The sequence below is a fragment of the Hippocampus guttulatus genome, chromosome 2, assembly GCF_054856545.1.
Source record: "Hippocampus guttulatus isolate MCC_2025c chromosome 2, RoL_Hgut_1.0, whole genome shotgun sequence".
Taxonomy (NCBI): domain Eukaryota; kingdom Metazoa; phylum Chordata; class Actinopteri; order Syngnathiformes; family Syngnathidae; genus Hippocampus; species Hippocampus guttulatus.
Window position 1 is genome coordinate 10,862,359 of NC_141262.1, and position 25,073 is coordinate 10,887,431.

General features: G+C 42.6%; 2 protein-coding genes across 3 annotated transcripts; one reads left to right on the top strand and one right to left on the bottom strand.

The window, feature by feature from the left end:
• Positions 1-36: 36 nt before the first annotated feature.
• On the top strand, positions 37-22,911 carry LOC147208488 (calcium-binding protein 2-like). Of its 2 annotated transcripts, XM_086136191.1 has the most exons (8): positions 37-468; positions 4,795-4,966; positions 6,863-7,141; positions 19,754-19,784; positions 19,873-20,007; positions 20,096-20,205; positions 21,227-21,374; positions 21,460-22,911. In XM_086136191.1, the coding sequence occupies exons 2-8, from the start codon at positions 4,862-4,864 to the stop codon at positions 21,483-21,485; spliced, it is 834 nt and encodes a 277-aa protein (XP_085992317.1). In that variant the 5' UTR covers positions 37-468; positions 4,795-4,861; the 3' UTR covers positions 21,486-22,911. The 2 variants fall into 2 exon arrangements, with proteins under 2 accessions (XP_085992317.1, XP_085992326.1); XM_086136200.1 differs by lacking the exon at positions 37-468 and having other exon boundaries at positions 1,817-4,966; positions 20,102-20,205.
• Position 22,912: 1 nt separating this feature from the next.
• On the bottom strand, positions 22,913-24,856 carry crybb1l1 (crystallin, beta B1, like 1). Its single transcript, XM_086136213.1, has 6 exons — positions 24,714-24,856; positions 24,506-24,600; positions 24,317-24,435; positions 24,090-24,222; positions 23,850-23,992; positions 22,913-23,750 (listed from the first exon to the last, which is right to left on the bottom strand). The coding sequence occupies exons 2-6, from the start codon at positions 24,593-24,595 to the stop codon at positions 23,579-23,581; spliced, it is 657 nt and encodes a 218-aa protein (XP_085992339.1). The 5' UTR covers positions 24,596-24,600; positions 24,714-24,856; the 3' UTR covers positions 22,913-23,578.
• Between the last annotated feature and the right edge of the window lie 217 nt (positions 24,857-25,073).

Genomic DNA, 25,073 nt, shown 5'->3' on the forward strand with positions numbered 1-25,073 from the left:
CAATTCGGCACACGAGTAGAACAAATTAGTAATTGTGTATCCCAATAAATGCTCAGAAAGCTGTTTGAGGATGACTTTGATATCCTTGATGTCCAGATGGAGGTCCATGGGCTAGTTTAGTAGTCCTCACTCATGGCACAACTTTCACATCCTAGTAGGACATGATGTGACAATGGACAAACTGACAACACTGTGCTACCAGTACTGTAGTAAATGTGAAATTCTCTTAGTTGACACAGATTGGTTCACCACTAGCTAGTTATAGTTGTGTGCACATCAACTACTGCAGTTTTTCGTCATATTCTAGTCCTGTTAGTGTGCAGAAATGAGCATAGTGAAAAACTGTTAGTAATGTGTTTTCGTCAACGTTGACGAAATGATTTGTTAACGCCCTTTTTCCCATGACGACAACGAGACGATGACGAGCTAAACGTGGCTCTTGGATGACTAAAATATGACGAGATGTAGGTGAGTTTTCGTTGACGAGACTGGACGATATTGCTGGCGTGTGGTCTGCCAGGCGTTGAAAATGCATGACGCCTCTTCCTATTGTGCATGTAATTAATCAATTTGTCAAAAAATATCAACAATGCTGATGCAGTTTATCGTTGTTTGGTCACGCCCACCACCTGGCCCGCAAGTCGGGCGCAGTCAAGCACACGGGCACGCTTTCTGTTGATGCATGGGGCTCGGTGGTCGGAAACGACGAAAGGAGATATGGATATAGAGTACGCTCTATACAACCCAACAGAAAGAACGACGCAGTGCATTGTATAGACGGCGGTAACGGTAAATGTGGCCACAAATCATCCAGATCCCAGAGACCATAACGCCGAAAGAAATACTGAATACAGATATGTTTCTACCAGTGCAGTAAACGGTCTTACTAATGAGGTCAAAGAGCGGACTAGTTAATGTATTTTAAGCTTGATATTGAACAAAGCTCAAAAGGGCTTTCCATGTTTTGCTTTTTGCCACGAGAGATCCATTGCGAATTCGTGCTGCTCTATATATTGCCGCTAGAGGGCGACCAGAACTAACGTTTCACTACTTTCAGTGATCTGATCTTTTTTAATCAGCAGACAATATTTTATTTTTGTGCGTGTGTGTGTGTTAATGTATGACACAAAAGAGACAGATTTGTACCAAAATCCATTGTTGAGGTGAACCTACCATTTAGGTACTGTGTCATCCTACAGTTGTGAATATTTTATGACCAAGTTAATTAGATGTCACTTTATTTGGCACATCATGTACAAAGAGCTTCTTTTCCCGTCAGCTTGATAAATAACCTTCGTGCTCGTAGAGCCAATTGGATAATCTGTCACCTGTGATACAAACAAATAAATAATGAGAAGAACGTGTCTATTATTCATGGCTGGCTGTAGTCTCCCTTTATTAGCCTGCAGGGTTAGTCAAAGTATCCTGAACTCTAATTTGATATCACTGCAGTCCAGTGAAGACAGTAACACAAGCCCTTGCTGATCAATTACAGGCGGCATGATAGGGCTTGGAGATCGGGTCTTTTATGGTTGCAGTGTGCCAACCAAGGTCCATAAAGATTTTCATGGATGAGTTTGGTGTGGAAGAACTTGAAAGCCCTGACCTCAACCCCATCAAACACCTAGCAGATGCTTTTAAAAGACAGGCTAAAACCATATTTTCTTACATGTTCACTTTCAGACCATAGTCCACTGCTATGCAGATGACTGCCAGATCTATGTCCCACTGAGCAAGAAAGACGCCTTCTCATTAAGGCCACTCCTATCCTGTCTGGAAGAAATCAAAACCTGGATGGCACAAAATTTCTTGAGATTCAATGAAACGAAGACAGAGGTGATATTGTTTGGTCCCAGTGGCCCTTGTACATCCCATCCTGTAGACTTGGGCCCCCTGTCTCCTTATCTTAAGTCAACAGTCTCAAACTTGGGCCTTAAACTGGACAGTGATTTCAAACTCGATCGGCAAATTGGTGCCGTTGTTAAATCCAGCTTCTTTCACCTTAGACAGCTGGCCAAAATAAAACCTCTCCTCTCACATGAACACTTTGAGACAGTAATTCATGCCTTTGTCACATCCCGGCTCGATTACTGCAATGCCCTTTACTTTGGAGTCCGCCAGTCCTCCATTAAGCGCCTTCAGCTGGTCCAGAATGCCGCTGCTCGCCTCTTGACTGGTACTCGTAAGAGGGAGCACATAACTCCTCCTCTGGCATCCCTTCACTGGCTCCCCATTCATTTTAGAGTTATTTTCAAGATCCTCTTATTTGTTTTCAAATCTCTGAATAATCTCGCGCCACCTTACCTCTCTGAGCTCATCCGCCCCTACACACCTGCCCGGCGCCTCAGGTCTGTGGACCAGACATTATTAGAAGTACCAAGAACTAAACTGAGGCTCAGAGGGGATCGAGCCTTTTCTGTTGCTGGTCCCTCTCTCTGGAATGACCTCCCACTGAACATTCGGCAAGCCTCCTCGCTGCCCATCTTCAAATCCCTCCTCAAAACTCACTTGTATTCTTTGGCATTCGACTCAGCATGACTTCGATTTGTTCTTGGTTTTACTGTTTGGTGCTTTCTACCGCCTTTATTACCGATTTGTCTTACTGTTTATTGTGCATGTTAAATTGCTCCATGTACAGCACTTTGTATGCAGCGATGGCTGTTTGAAAGTGCTCTATAAATACAGTTGACTTGACTTGACTTGACATAATGACCGTTTTTCAATCCCATTATAGTGGAACCTTTAAAGTTCAACACAAATATACTTTCTCCAATGGTACAACTCTGCGATCGCATCACAAACCCAACCTGTCAACAACAAAGCCAAAGAAAAAGCAAACCACACATGCTTTAGATGCTCATTAGAGTAAATCTTTCAAGATTTGCGGAAATATCACATAATACGCACTGCTGGTTGATTGTACATTCATCAATATAGGGTGCTTCCCAGTGACTGAAAATGCATGCTACTCAAATGCCGCGCTGCATTTTTCACTCATGCAGGCTCTTGTAGACAGACACGTGATAATCTGTGCGTTTACGTCATTGTTTTCTGAAAATATAGCTCTCATCTTTGCCTCATCTCAGGATTTTTATCCCCCCTGCCTCAGCAATAATCAAGGAAAGGCAAGAGGCATACGCCTCCATTGCCTCCTGACAAGAGGTCACTGATTGCATTATGTACATACATAGAAAACTGATTGTTTCGTCAGTCCAGATTAAAAAAATGGTTAGAGTGAGAGAACAAGCACAAAAAAATGTTGGCTTTGTGTGAGTAATCTATAAATAGAAATGAAACATTCACCTGTGTGCACGCGTGTATGCTCGCGGGATGAGATTATGCATGCAGCAGCGCTTTGAGGTGACGCGTTTGAGCCAAAACAAATGATCTGTTTGCAGCTGAGTTTACATGCAAAATAACAACAGCAACACATAAGCACCGTAGCATCCCCAGTGTGTGTCATGTAACTAAATGGAGAGCTGGCCTAAGCAAATTGGAAATAATCCAATTTGTGTCCCAACAAAGGCTTTGGATATGAAAAGAGGATTTGAAGGGAGATACTGTAGATGTAGAGAGAAAGGAGCGAAAGGTGAAATCTACGGTACAATCAGAATGCCAGCAAGTTGGACACTTTACATGGGAAAAAAGGGGAAATTTTTGGGAACACATTGGAATTACCAGCAATTTACTAAATTGAAAGTTGGCCTTAATACTTTAAACTTGATGTGCCGGTGAATTGAAAATAAAAATAAATATAGAAAAGTGTTGTTAACAACCCTCGCAAAATTGATTGATTTAAAAAAATGCGAGGTAAATCGAGCCGTACCACATCAAACCAAATCGTAATCCCATTTAATCAAGCCAAATGGAATCATTCCACTTTAAAATAAACCGTCCTTGCACCCCATGCACTGAGATACATGTTGAATCGTCTTTTACTGGAGAGATTTTTGAGTTGATTTTTTGCTTTACGTTGTGAGATGAAATGCCAGCTAAGAACAAGCTTCTGATACACCGCCACTCGAGTGGAGTGAGAAAAAAACTCAAGCACACGGCCTCACGTGTGGACAAGGAAGCCTATACTCTATGTTGCCTGGATTTCGGTCTCTGTGTTTGTTTTACGGCACACCAAAATGTTAAAATATGATACAGTTCAATTAAATTACCCAGTAAATTCACATAATTTGCATGGAGTGTTTCAAGTGTGAAATATTCCAACATTCCTGATCTTAATTTTCCATGGAAATGGAATGGAAATTTTCTACCCCATTCTAACCCTCATGAGGATTACTGTCAAGATAAAACGAAAGTGTGGAGGTGGAAAAGGTACCCGGAATTTGGATTTTGAGGGTGCAAAACACACATCAGGCAGGGTGTCTTACTTTGGAGGTAAAGTGTGTGGTATCCCTCCATGGCCATGTTGAAAAAGAGGAGGAAGTTAAGGAACGAGGTCGCCGTGCTACAGGTAGAAAGGGTGAGACGTAAAGCGCAGGAGGTATAGGGTGTCACCTAAAAGGCGGCCAGGTAGAGAGTGATGGCAGCAGAGGTGCAGGAACTTAATCCTGGGGCCAAGACAAAAGCTGACGATAAAAAGCCATGAAGAGAGAAACTTGCCCAGAAGAAAGCGCAGTGGCGGAGGAAGCGCTCAACTCGGAACAGGCCCACAGTGAGGGATGAACAAACATTCAAGGTTTGAACTTGAGTGTGACAACTGCTGACGGAAAAGGCCTTGTTGACTGACCTTTTTCTCAACTGACTTTGTGCTGGATTTTTGCATTTTTAAAATAAAAACAGAGCGGAGAGTGACTTAGAGAAACAGCAGAGGGAGGGGGTGGGCGAGCTCAGCAGTGAGAGAGGGTGAATGCGCCTGTGCCACATCGAGATGTTCATGATCATTCGAGAGTCGGCGGCCGCGGGAGGCGGTGCTGCAGCCATGAGCGTGCCACAGGAGAGGACCGCCAAACAGGTGTGTGTTTATTCCATATCCTCTGCGCACACAATCACTGAATGTTACATTTGTTGGACAGTGAAAACATGTTTCAGCCAGCCTAGATTTTCCATCTCAATAGTTTATTTGAACTGTTTGGTTTTATTTGTATTGACCTTATTTCAAACCTGGGCACAGTGGTGATAAACGATACGTTATGCAAGGGGTGTCCAACTCATTTCACATTGTGGGCCACATACGGCCTCGGTAGATGTCAAGTGGGCCGGACCATTAAAAATCATTCCGTACTCTGCTATAAATAACCAAAATGATATGTCTTTCCTTTGTTTTGATCTAAAGAAGCACAAGAACACTAGGAAAATGTTGAAATTTAATGAACATATCTTTTACAAAACATTTCATGAAGCACCTTAGATTTCCTAAGACAAATGTGCAATTTACTTTTATCATCCACATTGCAACTGATCCCACTGACTGTACAAAGGCACAAAACCTTAAGAAGTAATTGGTATTGAAAAATACAGATCTATGCGCACCAAATCCAGCAGACACTTAATTCAAAAGCTTCTTCCCTCTAGCCATTAACTCCCTGAACAGTCACTGACGGAGTCACTCTTCTTGTACAACAAATACTGCTACTGGTCACTCTAAAATGGTTCACAGATTTTCTGCACCGACTGTACAACTGTCACGGTATTGTATTCTACCACTGATCACTTTAGCTCTGCATGATACTTTGCACAATGTCTCACAGTTGTCACTGGGTGGTACCACCGCACTATGGTTCACTTACATTACGAAATGTCCTTCCATACCTATTTGTCATGTCCTTGTTTATGATGATACTAATGCAGCGTGTTATACCGGAGACAAATTCCTTGTGTGTTCTACATACTTGGCCAATAAAGATGATTCTGATTCTGATTCTGATAAAGAAAGGTATTTTTAAACCATTTACAGACGCATATAAAATCTAAATGTAATCCCTGCCTACACCTTACAAACTATGGAGAGTGCTATACTATGTGTAAAGAATAAATATTCACATGTCCTTGATAGCGTCTGCTGTGTTGGGTCTATCTCAGTGACAGACTGAGGCTGCTCTTGTCTTCTTCTCTGATCAAAACAATGTTGTCTTTTTCTCTGATCAAAACAGTGTATCCCCCTAGCGGATATTCAATGAATTGCGCCTTATTAAAAATATTCATTCCGTGTCTTTTATGCATTTTTTCACTGTTAAATTATCCTGCGGGCCTGATCAAACCTCCTTGTGGGCCAGTTCCGGCCCATGGGCCGTATGTTTGACACCTCTGCGTTATGCTATAATTGCTGACGATTACTACTACGTCTACTACTACTTTAATAAATAAATAAAACAATAATAATAATGATAATAATTATATAATGTACCAGTCGACCACCATATACTGTATATATATATATAAAAGTTTTTACAACACTTTGTCTTTTAGTATTTTGTTTCACTTAAGAGGGGAAAAATAACTTGACAAACAGCAGCTGATATGTTTGCCCATTTTTTGGGGGGAGGTGGTGGTTTGAATGTCATTATTTTTGTCTTACGTTCAACAGTGCTAATGCTTTTGATAAAAATGCAGATTTTAAATAGCTCATATCAGCTTATTAGATAGGCTTCCCAATTGCCGTATTATAATGAAGATAAACGACGCAGGCAGTGTCAAATTTTAATTTCAGTATACGCTGAGGGCGTCTAAAAAACACTAATGGGCCACAATTGGTCCCCGAGCAGTAGTTGAAGTGTGTTACCACGGTATATGATTATGTTAGGTCCCTCATTTCCACACCTTATTAAAAGCAGTACAAAGGCAAGATTGATTGCTTTAAGACTAAATGCAAGTCTGACCTGAGGTTCTCCAACCGCTTTTCTCACTACAGGTCCAGGGTTCCATTAAGAAGAAGGTAGAGAAGCAGCGGAAGCGCACCGATGAGCATGGAGGAGGCATCACAGCAGACATCCAAGTGTCCACAGCGCAACCTGAGCACCATCACAAAGGCGTCCACCTCCTGAAGACAGCTTCCGAGAACGGGCGAACGCTGGAAGAGAGGCTGGAGCAGATGATGGAGGGAGGGCAGAGGAAAGTCAGCGTAAGGGAGCAGGTGGAGAAGTTGGAGCCTGTCGACTTGCTGCCCATCGTGGACTCCGTATTTGGACAGGTAGCTAAATGCCAGCTGTGGTGTGTGTTGCCATTTTTCCGGATAAAACAACAAATACTTTATGTGAGCCAGGAACTACTAGCCGACCCCTGGTATTCGCTGAGGAGAGGAATCGAGCTCTCTTGTGGCATGAAAATGAATTGGCATCCATTTTTTGTGCTGCGCGCACCATTAGACCAAAAAAATAAATAAAATCCTCATGTTTCCATTACTTTTCGCTTAATTCACTTTGTCCATTTAGAACCACACATACTGTCATGTAAACGTCTACCTGAGAATAAAAAAGGACCTCGCTGGCTACTATGATGACAAAGAGGTATAGATGGCCAGAGGGTGCAAAGTGAATAGAGCAGAGTGGAGCTAAATGAGTAGGGCAAGGTGGAGTGATGGTGAAGGTGCTCTTTGCCACTCTGAGAATTTGATTTTTTTTTTCATATTAAATATATATATAATGCTTAGCATATGTATTACACTACAAGTTATAAAAATGCGACCTGATCCTCAAATGCTTGAATGTGGACTTTTCCAATTACAATGTCCTCTTAAGATTTGACTGTTCAAACGTTGAAATCAACAAGATTGAAGCAGGTCACTGGACTGAAATTAATCACGCGTAACATTCGACCACCAAAACATTTTGTTTCTTTCTAGGAATGCAAATCAATTATCATAATTTGATCTTACTTAAGAAATTGTATTTGACTATTTTATTTTAAAAGGTAAGTTAGTTTCTTTTGATTTAAACATATCATTTTTGTTAAAAAGCTTATACATGCTGGTGTATTCTCCATGACAAGTTTTGTTGTGAATTTAGGGCAACTGTGGAATTAACTTTTTAATAGGTTGGGGGGGGGGGGGGGCTGCTGGTTGACGGGTTAGCGCAGGGGTGTCCAAAGTCGGTCCTCAAGGGCCGCTGTCCTGCCTTTTTTCCAGCTCTCCCAGGAGCAACACACCTGATTCAAATCATCAGGATCGTTCTAATGCTGCTTCAGAGCTGGCTGATGAGCTGATCATCTGAATCAGGTGTGCTGCAGGCGAGAGAGCTGGAAAACAGGCAGGACAGTGGCCCTCCAGGCCCAGAGCTGGACAATTCTGGCCTGTTAGCGTGTCGGCCTCACAGTGCAGAGGTCATAGATTCGAATCCGGCTCCGGCCTCCGTGTGTCGAGTTTACACGTTCTCCCCGGACCCGCGTGGTTTTTGTCCAGGTACTCTATTGTAGGGGGAGTGTGTCCTACCTAGAAATCTGCACTGGGATTCATATTAACAAATCATTGCCCTGTCTCAACTCCTCTCTCACCTCAACAGTACCTCTCGATTAGTTGTTGTATAGTGATGGAGTGGGATGGAGTGAGGTCATTGGCCGATATTGATTCATACATTCAACCCATCCATAGAGTTGTAGATTTTGCTTTGCAATTCATCCCCTACATCTGACATCTTGCATTACAAGGCACAGAGCTGCATTTAATACGGCAACAGCAGTTACATTCCATCTCATTAAACCTAGAGTGCATGGCGGGAGCTTCAATGGTAAGGATGCGATTGCGTGTGTTGGAGAGGATTTAAGCTCCTTTACTTGCTTTAGGAAACGTTCGGAAAGTGTAATCCGTAAGAGATAGGGCCACGCTCAGTCAGGGATATGATGATACATCCATACCCCGGCGGCCATTGTACACTGGCTTTCCATCACATGGTGTCTTGACACAACAGAAGCAAAACACACGAGGGAGGGCCCTCGCATCACATATTCGTGTACATATACATTCCGCATCTGTCTGTGTTGGCTCAGAATGAAGCAATCATGATGCTTGAAACTATTGAAAAAAAATGAGAGGGACATAAGATAGTGCTGTGAGTCATTCCGATTCCCTCTTAGACTGAAAATTATAAAATATGCTGACGTCACCAGGAAATCTCCAGAAAAAGGAAAACAGCTGACATCAGTTGTGGCGTGACGGGTCCAAAAACGAGAGTGAGAGAGTCTCCGTGCAATCGGGAAGGAGTGGAAAGAAACAAGTGTCTGTATTTAATTAGGAGCTCATTTCCTGCTTGCACTGATGGACACTCAACCCACACAAAGTCAACTGAAGTCATACAAATCATGCCAGCAAGTGTTACACAACGCCAGTAAGTTTTAAAAAAAAAAAGAAGAAAGAGAAAAAAACCCCAATAAGGTAACAAGCACAATGGATGTCCTAGCCTGTGTATTTGGCCAAACGCTGACATATTAAAATACTAACTTGTAGGTAACACCGATTCATTTGAACCCCAAAAAGCTGAGAACGCTGTAACTTGCAATTGGAGAAAACCTCTCACTTCAAATCAAAGTTGCTCTTGGCAATTGCAAACCACCCTGGATCAGATCAAATGTTACATGAGAGGTTTCCATTTCAAGTTCCCCACATAAAATAACGACATTAAGAATGGATCTGTATTCACTCGTTATACCTGCTTGTTAATCCTACTCCTCTTTTCTTTCAAAGTTGCGCACCTCTCCACATTGGCGAAAAGTGTAACATTCATTTCCCAGCTTTCCCCAAGACTCCCACCCTCACCCTGCATCGATTCTCCAGTGAGCAACTCCAGACGAAAGTGCAAATTCCCCATAACAATGCCAATAATTGACATGTCATGACATTGATTACACAATGGACAACCATTTTTGAAAAGATTTTGCATCACATTGTATTGAGCAATTCTGCCCTGTGTGGCCACACATAAAGTACATGCCAGAAAGCGCTACTGCTTAGGGACGCTTCACACCAGAAAATTCTCGCTTAGTTTGATGAGCTTTTGAAATTTCTTCCAGCACTTTTTTTTTTTTTTTTTTTTTGCTGTAGCATATTAGGTTGTTGACCGAGTGGTTAGCGCGTTGACCTCACGGTCCAGAGCTGCCGGGTTCAATTCCAGCTCTGGACTCCCTGTGTTTGCATGTTCTCCGGGGGCCTGCGTGGGTTTTCTCTGGGTACTCCGGTTTCCTCCCACATTCCAAAAACATGCATGGCAGGTTAATGGAACCCTCTAAATTGTCCCTAGGTTTGCGTGTGAACGTGGATGGTTGTTCGTCTCTGTGTGCCGTACGATTGGATTGCAACCGGTTCAGGGTGCCCCCCTGCCTACTGCCTGAAGACAGCTGGGATAGGCTCCAGCACGCCCCTGCGACCCTTGTGAGGAAAAGTGGATCGGGAAATGGATGGATGGATATTAGGTTGTGTCAAATGAATAAGATTGGATAATGCTTATGTACTTGGTATTAAATACGGCGAACCCCTCATCCCTTATTCCTTACATTGCCAATCTCTGACTCACAGCTCTTGTTAGACGACACCAGTTGTTGAAGTTGCTGAACATCTGAAACCAGAGCAGTACTCAATCTGCACGCTCTCGCGTGCGCCTGTGCGTGCGCACACACACACACACACACACACACCCTCACACACAAAAACCTATTTAGATGATGAATTGAAATGTGATAAGTGGGAACTGAGCTGCTAATTAATCAGTTATAACAGTATCCATTAGCTGCTGGTGTCTGTTTGTCTCACACTCACCTGGGTGACTCCTTGTAGAGTTCAGTCCACAGGAAATTCATGTAAAGTAACTTTGTGAAGACATGATGCATTTTATAATAAAACAAAACTGAAGAAAGCCATTGCAGAGTCATACTGTAAGTGACATTTGGATGGTATTGCTACAAGTCACAAGAAGGACTCATACAAATTTAGTATTGGCGTAAAAAAGAAAAAGGTGGTGTTGAACAGAATTGGTGGGAGCTGTTCATCATGTGATTGGACTTAAACTTTTACCGTAAGATTTTTATAATTGAATTTAATTGAATACAACTTTATTGTCAAATGTGCTGTATGTGACAGCACAGATGAAATTTCTTCCCTCTCAACATAAAATAAGAGAAAAGTTAATAAAAAATGACAAAAGAATACAAGACAACACATGAGACACAGACAACCGTGCAATCTGAACCGTTTTCCTGCATACACTTTGCTGTCTAAAGCAGTTCTAGATGAGAGAGGAGCGAATCAAAGTGTCCTTTTCACCAGTGGATCAAAGACGTCATGCTGCAATGTGCACACGTCTGCTACGAGCTAAGCTTGAAAGCAGCAAGAAGCTGTAGCATCCATTAATGAAAAAGAAAGAGTGTATTATAAGGTGTATTTATCAATTGGAAATAAATAAAGTAAGAGCATTGGGGTTAGTTACGCTGCATTATCAATGCATGCATGGGCACCTGTCGGCCTGCAATGAGTGAGAGCATAGAGACCTCATGATGCCCAACAGTCAGGGAGAAGTCCGTGGTGTTGTATGCTCATCTTCTTGAATGACGAGGACACGGGAAACAACAGCACGTCTGTATTTAAGTGTGAAGCTCTCCCCAGAATCCTCATCACCAGTGATGTAGCCATAGCAACAGTACGCGGTGAAAAAGAGGCCTGGACAGCCAAAGTCATCTTTGTCGTTCACCATTCTTCTGGGTGCACGTCAAATCCCTGGTTTGCTTGATTTTCGGAACTGACGGAGGTCTTTGTGCTTTGCAACTATAGCAGCAGCCCACAGTGAAAGGGAGGGGTTGAGAGCCAAAGTTGTCTTCGTTGTTAGCTTTTCTTCCGGGTGGGCGTGAAATTCCTAGTTTGTTTGATTTTTGGAAGCCGAAAGAAACCTTTCCCGAATTTTTCACCCCGACAATTACAGCCAACATTAACCCATTGAGGGACAGCGGTTACTAAAGTGGACAGCTGATCATGTTATCAGGCCCGAACAATATCTAATGACGCTTTGTAGCGGATCTTGACTTCCAAAATGGACGCCGACAGTGTATACAACCTGGAAGCACTCTTTGACCGGACCAGTTCATTTGGTGTGTGTTCGGTGCATTGGGATTGTTTTTTTAAATTTTTTTTTAATTATTATTATTTGTGCAGTGCAGTTCAGTTTCTCAAACATTTATTTTGTGCAATGAAACACTTTGTCCCCTCCCCTAATTTTGCTGCTGTAGACTGCAAATTTCCCCAGTGTGGGACAAATAACGGTTATCTTATCTTATCTTATATTACTCAACTGCATGTTCCAGATAAAGTAAACATTTATAGCTCATGGAATATCATCTGCCACCGCTAGTTAGTAGGCGTGTACTGTAATAATACACCCATTTCATCGATGTATTGATGTGTCTGCCCTGCGATCCAGCCCCACTGATCACACTAGACTAGTTTCCATCAATGCTGGCCACACGTCCACACATCATCATGTTTGAGTTATTGATGGATTTAATTGGTATCATTAATGAAATCATTCACAATACCCTTTTAATTCATTTTAGCGGTATAAAGATTGGATGGATGGATAATCATTAACAACATACTGTATATTTTTGTTATTCATGTCGTTGCTGGACAGTCCCGGGGCGCTTGTGTCTTGCGCCTGTTATGGGCAGCATTTTTCACAGCCCCACTTTGTTCAGCGGAGAGATCGGTGCTGTTGAACGGTCTGCGGCTGGATGGATGTGAGGCTTGAGGAGCCGACGACGAGAAGGAAGCGTTAGCACGCAGCGCCAATGAGGATGTGGAACTGGGAGTCGCGGCTTGGAATTGAAGTGGATTTACATGGGACAGGAGATGTGAGCCAATCTCTTTTTTGTCAATGGACGCTACTGCTTCGTGTTTGCTTTCAAAACTTAGCTTGTAGCAGACGTGTGCACATTTTCAGCATGATGTCTCTGATCCACTGGTGAAAGGACACTTTGATCCTCTCCTCTTTCATCTATAACTGCTTCAGACAACAAAGTGTATGCAGAAAAGTGGTGAAGATTGCACGACTATCTGTGTCCTATGTGTTGTGTTATTTTTGTTATTTTGACTTCAAAATGGCGCCGCGTGAGTGGCTGCCTTTCCAGCAGCTCCTATATTTTGTTGTTCTACTTCTTCCTTTCATAACTTTGCTGCTGTGAATCTGGAATTTCTCCATTGCGAGACTAATAAAGGTTTTTCTTTTTTTATCTTATTTAATGGAGATGGGGCTGGATAGCTAAATGAAAGTGTCCCATCTTTGTGACCATATGATGACACCTTGTGTCTCTGGCGCTCTCTAGCGTACATCAGCAGTCCAAAACAGAAATTCTGGACACTCTTATAGTTATTGACGTTACTTTTTTTTGCAGTTGAAGGCAGTAGTTTTCTTCTATTCCCGTGGCCGGTTTCAACCACACTGTTTTCGTTTTCATCCTCCTTCTCACATACACTCATCATCCATAATGTTCATACAAAACCTCATCAGAGACACCACCATTGTTTGCTGATTTAGGACGAGATGCAAATTGCTAGTTGTTTTATTTTAGCGAACCAACCCGCTGCACCAGTCGCCGCTTAGATTACAATCACATTGCATTTCAGTTATTGCGATAAAATAGTAGATGCACAGTTCTTGCGGGGGTTTTTTTATTTTGCCCTGCACCCTTTCATCTCTCCATTTCATCATCACATCCACTCCTTTAATCTGATGCGGCAACGATTAATCCCCTTCTGTTTTTGCCCTCTTAACTCCTCCTAAAAGTGGTCTTGCCGCAGATGAAGTCATTTGGGTGCTGATACAAGAGAGATTACAGCACTTCATCAGTGTGAAAAAGAGAAATAGACATGCACCATGTGAAGTGTTCAGTTGACACTTTGGTTGATGTGTGGCGACGACACTTTGGGAAAGCCAAAGGTGGGCGGAGTCAGTCGGTTTTGTGAATACCGGGATAGATTAGAGGCGCTCCTCATCACTGTGTGGCTTCACGCCGCAGTACGGGGAAACCTCTGAGGTTTTTCTCCACAACTGGATTAGCTGGACTTTGGAGACGGGCAGCTAGTGAGGAGACCAGAAGGAATAAAGTGAAGAGGCACTTGAGAAAATAGTGTTGGAGAGAAGAAGAGGGAGTTTGTGAGGTTGGGTGATGGGCAACTGCACCAAATCATCCATGAAAGAGAAAATGAAGAAGGTAAGAACCAAAGTATTATAATTGGCAAACATTGACAGTTAATTTTTTTTTAACTTTTTCAGTCGTAATTTTCCCTTTTAAATCAAACTGATTTGAGCATGCAGGCTGAGCCTGTTAGGCATCTAACCCAGAGTAGCGTTTTTTTTTTTTTTTGAGTCTTTATTTCAGGTTCATTTCGTATAACAAACGACTCAACGGCAAAATATGTATTCTGAGCATTTTTGAGGAAAAAGTAAAAGAAATTTTAACATTTATTTTATGGTCCAGCAGTTGTATGTTTACCATGCCTTTCAGCTCATTGAAGAAATTTTATATTTTGATCTTGGACCTGTCATGGAGTACAAGTCCGATTTATGTGAATTTGTACATTATGAACAATCAGCTATTTAAGTAATATGTTCTTTTAATATAAATCATTTTATTATTCTATATTTCAATTTTTTATTATTACAGGTTTTAGTAAATTTGAATGAATGTGTAAAATTAAAACGCCTTTTTTCTCTCTCATAAATTGACTTCGACAAACAAACAATCATTTTTTAATCAGATTTTTTTACATTTTTAAATCTGAATTCTAAACATGGTGCAACTTTGGACTGGAATTTAGACTCAAGATGACGCAGGAGAGTGTCAGATGCATGAAGAGTAGACATAGCATGAAAGTGAGGGCATGGGAACCAAATGGCATGATGGTTTCAATTGGGTCACTGACAGGAGTAGTATTGATTGGCTAGTGGGCATGCTATTTTTAGAGGCTTTCCCGTTTGTGTTCATATATAAAAGGAGACATTAGACATATTGTGGAAAACAGACTACTAAGTACATATAGTATACAAATAGTTGGGTCAGGTCAAGTGTGACATTGTGTCAAGTTGACGACAACCAATAGAAGCTGTTCAGAATTTTGCTGGATTGTGTTGCAACAGTTGGGTAAATTGATGTGATGCAGCCCTCACACTCAGTTTGCTATTTTCAAGTGGCGATCTCGGTTACACTGAAGCGTCAAAGCGAAAAGCAAAAAAAAAAAGCAATTATGCACATCCTGGCATTAGTTACCCGCATTGACAACATTCTTTTCTGATTAGCATCACTTTCTTTAATGTTTGCCGAAGTTGTCCACGTGGGGGCAGGGAGTATTATTGTATGGCGATAGGCCTGCTGCGTGTTACAGCCACACACATTAAGGGCTCTATTTTCGTAGACAACACAGGTGCACTCTGATATTAAAACTGGAGCAACTTGATTTTCATGCCAGTGAAAGCCGAGTTTGCAGCATTTGGGAATTTGCACCTTGCTGGGCAGTCCGGCAGAGCGAATACAGTTCTGTGTTGCACGCCCCTGCCGCTCCTAAATTTTGGGTAGACTGCAGGCACACTCTCAGTAGATTTTGAGCTTTGTGGACGTGTGCATCTTCCTTCCATGGAGGTCTGGTTGTATTTCCGTGTAAACGTCCTTTGCACAATCTTGATCATCCGAATGGGCTCCAAGTCTTATTTCTGCTTCCCCAATGTGAAAGACGGTGTGCCTCTCATCGCGGCTTTTAAAGAGAATGAGAGCAGACACTTCCAATGGCCGGGAAGCGAGTCGACTGTGTTCACGCCAACAATGGCGCAAACACCCGTTTGTAACTGCGCTCATCTCTGAACACACCAAAAGAAAGAAAACTTCACCCGTGAGCACTAGACTTGTGCTGGGCATGAAAACAGAGGCCTAACTGACAAGTGTTGAAGTGCAGCCTCCACAAGGGAAAACACAAATTAACTGCCGCTTTTCTCTTCAGCCTCTGAGCTGTTTGAGAACAAGTAATCTAGCTCCACCTCCGGGTGTCATGGTCATGAAAGCCGTAATCTGCATTGGGTCTGCGGTACATGGATGTGTAGTGCGCAGTAGCTCATTTACGGAAGAAAAATCTAAAACACAGTGTGCCCTTTAATTGTTAATCTATAGGATATTTTGTCGAAGGTATGTCACAGGCATGTTGTTAAGACTAAAGCTGCAGCAATTCACCGAATAACTTGAATAATTTTATTTCACAAAAGGTCAAAATTAAATCTCTGCTTCAAAGTTTCGCATGAATCATTTTTCGTAACACGTGAAAATGGCAGCAAAGAGGATGAAAGATGGAATGTCCAACGTTGGGGATCATTACACACAAGATAACATTTGGTATGTGTGTGGCTGATGCCCGCATCACTTATCAGGACTGGCCTAACCTTCTCATTTTATGTTCTGCAGTTTACAATCGGCAGCATCATGCACACCTCAGGGCGACATACACTGCAAACCCAGTCCCAAGAAAATAATTAATTCAGTGCAGTGCACACTAACCTACATAGGTGCATTCATTATCTTCATAGATGGAGGAATAAAAGAATGTTTTAAAGCCAGAACCACTCAAAGACAAAGATACTACAGTAAAACGTGAGGATGGTGACCCCAAGTGGACAAAAATAACACCTGAACCTGACACGCACGCTATTGTGTTCAATGCTGCCGAATCAATTTGATTCGATTACTCGATGAATTGACGGTATGATCAGTAGAACACGAGCTTATAACACTATTCCATATCCCCACATCTGCTATCTGTTTTACATTGGGGAAAAAATATCTCCATTAATGAAGGCTGTGCCCTTACTGTAGGTCGGTATGAGCTGAAAAAGTTCAAGGCAAGTCACCTCTTTCAAGTAGGAACCTTTCAAAAGCTTCTATGACACGTTCACTTCCATGAAAGATGTCATTATGCTTCGAGTGTCAACAAACACGGCTGATTGAAGACGAGGCTAACAACGTGGTCTGCCTCTAAAGGGGGTCTCAGACTGGTCCCTGGGGCGTGAAGTGAGGGGCCTCAGGGGTGCGCAACGGCAGGAAGAGGAAGATGAAGTGAAAGAGGAGCTGTTCAAAGAGCCTTTCGGCACGTTGGTGAAGAACAGCAACACGCTGCACAGCATCGCGGGCCCCGCCTGCGTCTTTCTCAAGCGAGGCTTTTTGCTGACACTCGTACGTAATAAACTGTGAATGCACCCCCGGTGACCCCCCGCTCATCTTCATCCCTCCATCACGGCCGAAATCTATCGCACCACCGCTTCGGGGTCGATCGTTCGGCTCCATGGACAGATGGCTGACTTTGAATTTTGTGGCACTCGTGTGTGTTGTGGTGAAAAACTACTGACCCACTTCTCAATTGATCTTTAACATCCATCCTTCCATTTTTCTATCGTGATCGTGTTCATTTGGGTCGAGGGTGAGATGGGGCCTATCTCGGCGAACTTTGAGCGAGAGGTGGTTTTCACGCTGGACCGGTCGTATGCCAATCACAGGGCACATATAAACAAATCATCATTCTCACGTACAAGATGATGACATTAGAGTCATATCAGAAATACATTTTTCAGAGCAGACTGTGCTTGCCTTTTCCTCCAGGCCCCACTTAAACACATTTCGGGATGGCGTCTTTACAAGTGCATTGCCATCTCTGCCGTGTTGACTGTGACTTGAGGATGTTGTTTTTGAAGCACTTATATGGGAAATATCCTGGATCTTGCCCATTATGCAATTTCCATCTCTCGCGATCTCAAAAGGGTAACTGAAATGTTCCCTTCCTGCTGATCTAAATTAGCTTAGAGCCTTTGAATGTCTGTAATTTCAGGGTTATTTATAAGTACTAGCCATGTTTCTTCCCCTCCCTGTATCGCTGAACTAGCATTAGAGAGAGCCACAGTTTTGTTCTCTCTGGTCAATGACCGGAAGAAGCAGTCACAGGACACGCAGTACGAGGGAGCTTGCGGTGTTAATGTATTTTCAATCTCGGCTGATGCTGTTTTGAAAACAATTAAAAAGTAATAATAATCATCATCATAAGCATAATAATAATCACAATAATAATCATATTTTTATCTCCCTAGTCAATGACCGGAACAAGCAGTCACATGACACGCAGTACGAAGCTATGAAAGACAACATATTAATGTTAAAATTAACTGTGGCATCTTGAGACAATTGTAACCCTTTTTGGCAGATGCCAATTACTTGCAGATTTTTGCCATTTGCATAACACTAGTCTTGTGCAATGTAATTGTTCTTTTTAATTCTTTTTGGCTCCTATTTTATAGTTGTGTTAACAAACATTGCATTCTTTAAACACAATTCAGTCCATCAAATTAATACTCATTATTCATGTTTTTATTCAGTCATTTTCAAGAATGAGTGTTTTTTGAGATTATATTTGGGTTGGAAAAGTTTTATGCAATGTGTGAAAAAACTTCCTGCGTATTGAATTTAGCATCACAAAAGGGTTTCGGTCGAGAAGTTAAAAAGAGATCACCGGGATTGGTATGTTAATGTCTCCTCGTAGTTCTCAATTTAGCATTGGGCCGCAATACCTCAGTTTGTGGTTGAATGCATCTGAAGGGCCACGAATGTCTCAATCCAAATCTCCTCATCTGTATGTGTGTTGCCTGGCATCATTGCAAAAGTAATCTGGTTAGCTCTGCATGTAATTTATGTCATCATCATCAGTGGGTACAATTTAATCCATATCTACATTTACATGCACTGTTTCACTGTTGTAATTTCCTCGCTTGATTTTTTGTTTCGGTGCATTATTTTCGCTTTTCTTAGTGTCAGTGAAGTGATCATTAATTTCCGTTTTTCTGAGGCTGCCTTTGAACGCCTCTCGAGTCGAACGAGAAGAGAGAAGGCACGGAGTTGGACGCAGATGTGTCTGTTTGTCGAGACTGTTAAAAGCATAAATAAAGTGTACGTTTTAAAAAAACAACACCACAGCTCTCCTTTTTCGGCGCTGCAACATGTATTTATATCTATTTGAGCGATATTAGCCTACTATCAAAATCTTTTTCCATTTTCAAACATTTTTTTACCAAAGCTCCAGGGAGCCACTGGATGTCGCTGAAGAGTCGCATGCGGCTCTGGAGCCACGTGTTGCCGACCCCCGGTTTAGGAGATGGACTGGGTTTAGTTACAGACTTAGGATATACTGTCGACTTCACCACCCCAAGAAGTTAGATTCTAACTTCTTTGTGGTGGTGAATTTTGTGTTTTCCTAAACTGTAAACTATTCACATCCAAAGTATAACAACTAAAATTATGAAATAGTTTACTTTGTGTGTCACGAATCTATATATGTTTTGCATTTTCTTGAACCTGAACTATTGAAATGAATCAAGTTTTCCAAGACATTCTCATTTATTGAGATGCACCTGTATATGTCTTATATAAAATAATAAACTCAATCGTTATAATAATGCGCTCTCTTATCTAGTGCAGAACTATCCAAGTCCACCTTCAACGAAATGTGTATATCGCGCTTATCTTGCTCTTAAAATGGAGCTTTATCTTTATGAAAGCAGATGTTAATTCCATTCTTTCATGACGTCGATGCTGGTGAGTGTAAATCCGATTCAAAATAAAGACCAATATAGGCACTCCATTCATGGTCAGAGTCACTCTTCATTGTTTCATGTTTCCTTGCCCTCACTGCATAAAAAAACGTAAATGTCTTAAATGTGTTTCATATAAACCTGCTCATGAAATTGTTGAATGAGTGAGAGCCAGTCAAACATTTAAACCAAATCCAATTGATCATCATTGCTTCCAACAGGACCGAGAGCTGAGACCAGAAGAGATGGACGGTGAGTTTCTTTTTTTACGACATTTATTCTTCTCCATCAAACAGAATAACATTCCCGACTTCCACTTTTATCGCGTGTGTGTCTTCAGAGCTTCGTGAAGCTTTTGTGGAGTTTGATAAGAATAAGGATGGCTACATTAGCCACAAAGACCTGGGGGAGTGCATGAGGACCATGGGATACATGCCCACCGAGATGGAGCTCATTGAATTGAGTCAGCAGATTTGTGAGTGGACCACAAACACAGATTCAGCAGGATACTTTTTTCTTCTTTTTTACTCATTCTTTAAGTCTCAAATGTGTCTGTCCAATGGGTGGAGGCAAAGTGGACTTTGAGGATTTTGTGGAGCTGATGGGACCCAAAATGTTGGCAGAGACTGCCGACATGATTGGAGTGAAAGAACTACGCGATGCATTCAAAGAGGTCTGGAATTTCTGCTACCCTGCTCATACATGGTGGTTCAATTTTGGCAATGACCAACAACAATGTGTGACGCCCCCCACCCAATTGTGATGCGTATGTTAATGCTTTTAAAATACTTTGAAAGATGTTAATGACTATAATCCACTCAATTAATTTAATTCTAACTGGGACTAACCCATGCTGTTTTCATATTTATGAATGAAAACCGATGGCGTCCACCACACACACACACACACACATCCACCATCTACCAGCGCCTCCATAAAATATACAAAAATCCCGTTACACTACCTGTGCACAGATTTAAACGCGGTTTTACCTTAATTCTAGTCTAATTTTTGTCACAATATTAGCGGGGGGGGAGGGGTGGCAGCAACACCCCGTGGGGTAGCACTTCTGCCAAATTCACAAACACGCTGAACTAGACCATTGCAAAGGCATGGACATTATTTTGTGCTGATTGTTTTTGCGCTGAGTGCAGACTACTTTGTTCCCAAATTGTTGGTTGAATCGGGAGCAAGGCAACTCGATGCGCCGCAATGCCCGGAGAGGCACACGATGTCAACACAGTGCTAATTAAATGCTAACAGCATAAGCAACATTTTTCCCCAATAGTGTGGTGCAGAACTTGAACTCTTTGTACACATGTAACCTTCACACAAAGTGGTTTTCATACCGACAGGCATTTGATTTAGCAGCTTTAGCAAGGAACAAGTGTGGGTATTTTGGAGAAACTGGAACTTTTCAAAATGAGCATCAATGGCTGAACAACGGCAAGCTGCCTGGACAAACAGATTGAAAATGATATCACCCTAAATTTGATTTTCTATATTTAATGTAGCTGCAATACTGGCCCAGGGTTGTTTTTATAAGGTGGGTCATTGTCAGTGTTGGATTTGGACTTGTTGCCGCTGACCCTAAATGTCTCTATTATATCTCCACAAAGTAAATGCATGGAACTTTTTTTTAAATGACTGAAATGTCCCTGCAGTAAGTAATGCTGTGTGTCATTCTGTCCCAGTTTGACTCCAATGGTGACGGTCAGATCAGTTTAACGGAGCTACGTGAGGCCATGAAGAAACTGATGGGAGAACAAGTGACCAACAGAGAGATCAACGAGATTCTCAGAGACGTGGACCTCAATGGAGATGGTTTGGTGGACTTTGAGGGTGAGCGCTAAGTCCTATTTGCCTTTTGAGTCGACTGTGTCGCAAAAACCCGTCACATTGATTTCCCCTCATTTGCTTCTTTCAGAGTTTGTGAGAATGATGTCCCGGTGATGTGTACCACAGGAGCAATGGCATTAAACAAACAAACCAGGGATCACAGCACATCTTCAATTTTCTGTAGCTACTGTATGGTTTTCCATTTTTATATGTATAAAAACAAATATAATAATAATAATAATAATAATCAAGATTAAATGCGGCGGCCCGGTAGTCCAGTGGTTAGCACGTCGGCTTCACAGTGCAGAGGTACCGGGTTCGATTCCGGCTCCGGCCTCCCTGTGTGGAGTTTGCATGTTCTCCCCGGGCCTGCGTGGGTTTTCTCCGGGTGCTCCGGTTTCCTCCCACATTCCAAAAACATGCATGTCAGGCTGATTGGACGCTCTAAATTGTCCCTAGGTGTGAGTGTGGGCGTGGATGGTTGTTCGTCTCTGTGTGCCCTGCGATTGGCTGGCAACTGATTCAGGGTGTCCCCCGCCTACTGCCCGGAGATGGCTGGGATAGGCTCCAGCACCCCCCGCGACCCTAGTGAGGATCAAGCGGTTCGGAAAATGGATGGATGGATGGATGGAAGATTAAATGCGACAGAAAGTGTATGACAAAAAGACACGGAACATATGGGCAAAAGTGCTGGGACACGTTTTATTAAAAAAAAAAAAAAAAAAAAACTATACAGTGATCCCTCGCTCTAACGCGGTTCACTTTCCGCGGCTTCGCTGTTTCACGGATTTTTTTAGTGCAGTTTTTTAAATGCTTTTAAACAGTGAATTGTATTCTGCATCCTGATTGGCTGACAGTCTCCGCACCTCGTCTCTGTACAGCTTGCCAAATTTACCTTTGCAAATTTTTCGTCTTTGGTTTCATATCAGACATCCTGGTCTGTCAAGGAGGGGAAGCTCAATTTCGGCCTACATCATAAAATGTGTCCGTTTATTTATACGTGAATTCAACTCTCTGTTGCTTTTCAAAAAAATGAGAAGGTTGCCTTCACCAAAAGATCGGTGATTAGCTGTCAATCAAAAAGAGATTCCGCCTCAGACAGATCATCCAATCATCCATCATGCAGAAAGCTGAGCTTCCTGGTCAGCCTATAAACGCCCACTGGCCATAGACTCCCAGAGACGCTGAGGGTCCAGCAAAACCAGCATTTATCCAATGACTCGTCTCATTTCAATGCATTGGGACAACCTACGCTGAAGCGCATATTTAGTCAATGACATGTCCACACAATTGTACGTACACAACGTACACACATACTTTATATTTGATCACTTACTTTTTGACATTTTAGGGGAAGCTGAGCTTCCCTTGCAGTCTTAGACATTGCATTGTATACATACTTTCTGGTGTTTCTTTTTATCCATCAAATGTTTGAGTGTAATATTATGTTTGTAAAACTGTAACACACACATTTTTAGTAAGAAAGGTCTGTCATGATTTGTAAAAATAAATAAATAAATACTCATGTATATCGATGGAGCTACTGTGATCTTCAACATTTTATTATCTTTTTACTGATGATAGACCAACATAAAATGCATATTGGGCAAATATTTGTTTCAATAACAGATGATTCAACTGTGGGCACACAGAACTACAGTGGTTGCTGACTTTATACTGTTTCTCAACATTGGGCATAAAAGTCTTGTGAAGCTGATTTGTTTTTCAAATAAGTCACCTAACAACATTTCTGAAGCAACATTGCTTTTATTGAAAACTCGGCCAGGATTCTGTACAGCAGAGTAAGTGTGTGTGCAATGTACAGGGGCCAGAGCAGGAAGTGCTAAAGACTCAGTTTCCCATGGTGCGTTGTACCTTGAACCACAAATCTTGTGTAAAACGGCAATGTGTCTTGTTCCTTCTTCAGAGCTTTGTAGGGAATGAAGATAGGGACAACACATTTAAATTTAAAAAAAAAAAGAGAGATAGGGGAGAAAGTAAGATCAGCCCAGAGGGGAGAAAGAGAAACATGGACAGTGAGGAATGGAGGTCTGTTCCACGAGATCCAGGTCTCGAAGACTCTCACACTTCCCCCTTTTGGCCGTTAAAGGTGGTCAGGTAAGGCCTCAGACATCTCTTCCCCTTCCCCTCTTCTTACGCCCCTCTCCCTCACTTCCGGTCTTTCTCTTTCTCTCCTTCCCCGAGCCTCACTTGCTGGCCAAAGTGTAGCAGCCTTGTTGGTGCCACTGCATGTCGCGGATACGGCGCACAGACTGCAGCTGAGGGGTGCGGGCGCCGTATTCGTTAAAGTGCTTGTATTCGCCCTTCTCCAGCAGGTACTGGCTACCACGGTAGCCTGGGAACTGATATCCCACAAGGCTGAGGAAGAAAAACAAAACAAAAAACCCCCAGAAGTGAACAATGGAAACGCGACGGCCGGTAACTGACTTCCAGGGTCCCACTGGGAGCTACACTCACGTTCCGCAGCTGACGATGATGCTGCCAACTCTGTCAGTGAAACCGTAAGAGAACAGACTGGGGACGTCATCATCCATGATCTCCATCTTGCGGCCCTTGAACTCTCCCAACTCGTGCAGGCAGATCTTGTGTTTATCGGGGTCCTGTTGTGAAAGACCCAGAGAAGCTCAGCAGTGGTGGCTCGCTGACAAGGGGAACCCCAAAAGTAAGCGAATTTTTTTATTTTATTTTTTTGCTTACCATTCGAACAGGCCTGAAGGACAGTAGGTAGTCGTTCTTCTGACAGTTGCTCCAGGAATCCCAGCGAGGATACTCACCCTTCTCCAAGATGTACATCTCACCACAGAGGTTTATCTGCTCAAAGCCCACGAAGCTGCCAATCAAAGGGCATTATGTAGGCGGCCACCGCAAACACAGAAGTTGACAGAGAAGACGGGGGTGGGGGAGGTGGGGGGGGGGGCACTTACGGGCCGCTTTCGACACGGAGGGAGCGCACACGTTCCATGCCTAGCTCGCAGATGTTCATCACCTCACTGCTGATCTCGATCATGCGGCCCTGGAAGTTCTCCTGGTCGAACACCAACATCTAGAAGAAGCAACACAAAATCAAATTTTTCAGTTTCCATCGCAGAAGTTCATGTGAGAGAAGTACTCACCTTGTAGGAAGTCAGACCGATCTCTGACTTCTTGCTCTGAGCGGCCTTCCCATCAGTCTGGGACGAGGATTTGGATTTGTCACTAGACATGATTGCTGGGTCCGAAAAGAAAGGACAGAGTTACATCATCATCCAGCCTCTCAAAATCACCGTAATCTGTCCACATACCACACGGAGGGTGTGGGCACTGTGCACGCGTGCGCCTTACCTGATGCTTACGCTGAGCCTCACTCAAAGAATCTGTGCGGCCCGGGTGCACCCCTCCCTCATATACCCTGGCGCCAACAGGAGAGGGATTAAGGCGAGAGAAACGAACGTGCTGAGGTCAGAGACGTGACACAAAAGAAAAGACCACATCATCAAAGCGGTACGGACAGAATATGGGCGGAGCCAGTGCAGCAGGGTGGGAAATAGCCAGTAACCAATCGGACCAATACATTGGACACACCTGGCTAAATGTTTGACAATGCGAATGATAAGACTTGAAAGCAGGGTTGGGACACATTGTATTGATAAAATATTAAACATAATAAGCTTTCTCATGATGTAGTAACTGTGTGATATTTAT

Coding starts and splice junctions, on each gene's coding strand:
- LOC147208488 (XM_086136191.1), top strand. CDS start 4,862: ATGCGCCTGTGCCACATCGAGATGTTCATGATCATTCGAGAGTCGGCG. Junction 4,967..6,862: donor AGGAGAGGACCGCCAAACAG/GTGTGTGTTTAT, acceptor TTCTCACTACAG/GTCCAGGGTTCCATTAAGAA. Junction 20,206..21,226: donor TACGCGATGCATTCAAAGAG/GTCTGGAATTTC, acceptor ATTCTGTCCCAG/TTTGACTCCAATGGTGACGG.
- crybb1l1 (XM_086136213.1), bottom strand. CDS start 24,595: ATGTCTAGTGACAAATCCAAATCCTCGTCCCAGACTGATGGGAAGGCC. Junction 24,223..24,316: donor CTCCGTGTCGAAAGCGGCCC/GTAAGTGCCCCC, acceptor TTTGATTGGCAG/CTTCGTGGGCTTTGAGCAGA. Junction 23,751..23,849: donor ATCATCGTCAGCTGCGGAAC/GTGAGTGTAGCT, acceptor TTTCTTCCTCAG/CCTTGTGGGATATCAGTTCC.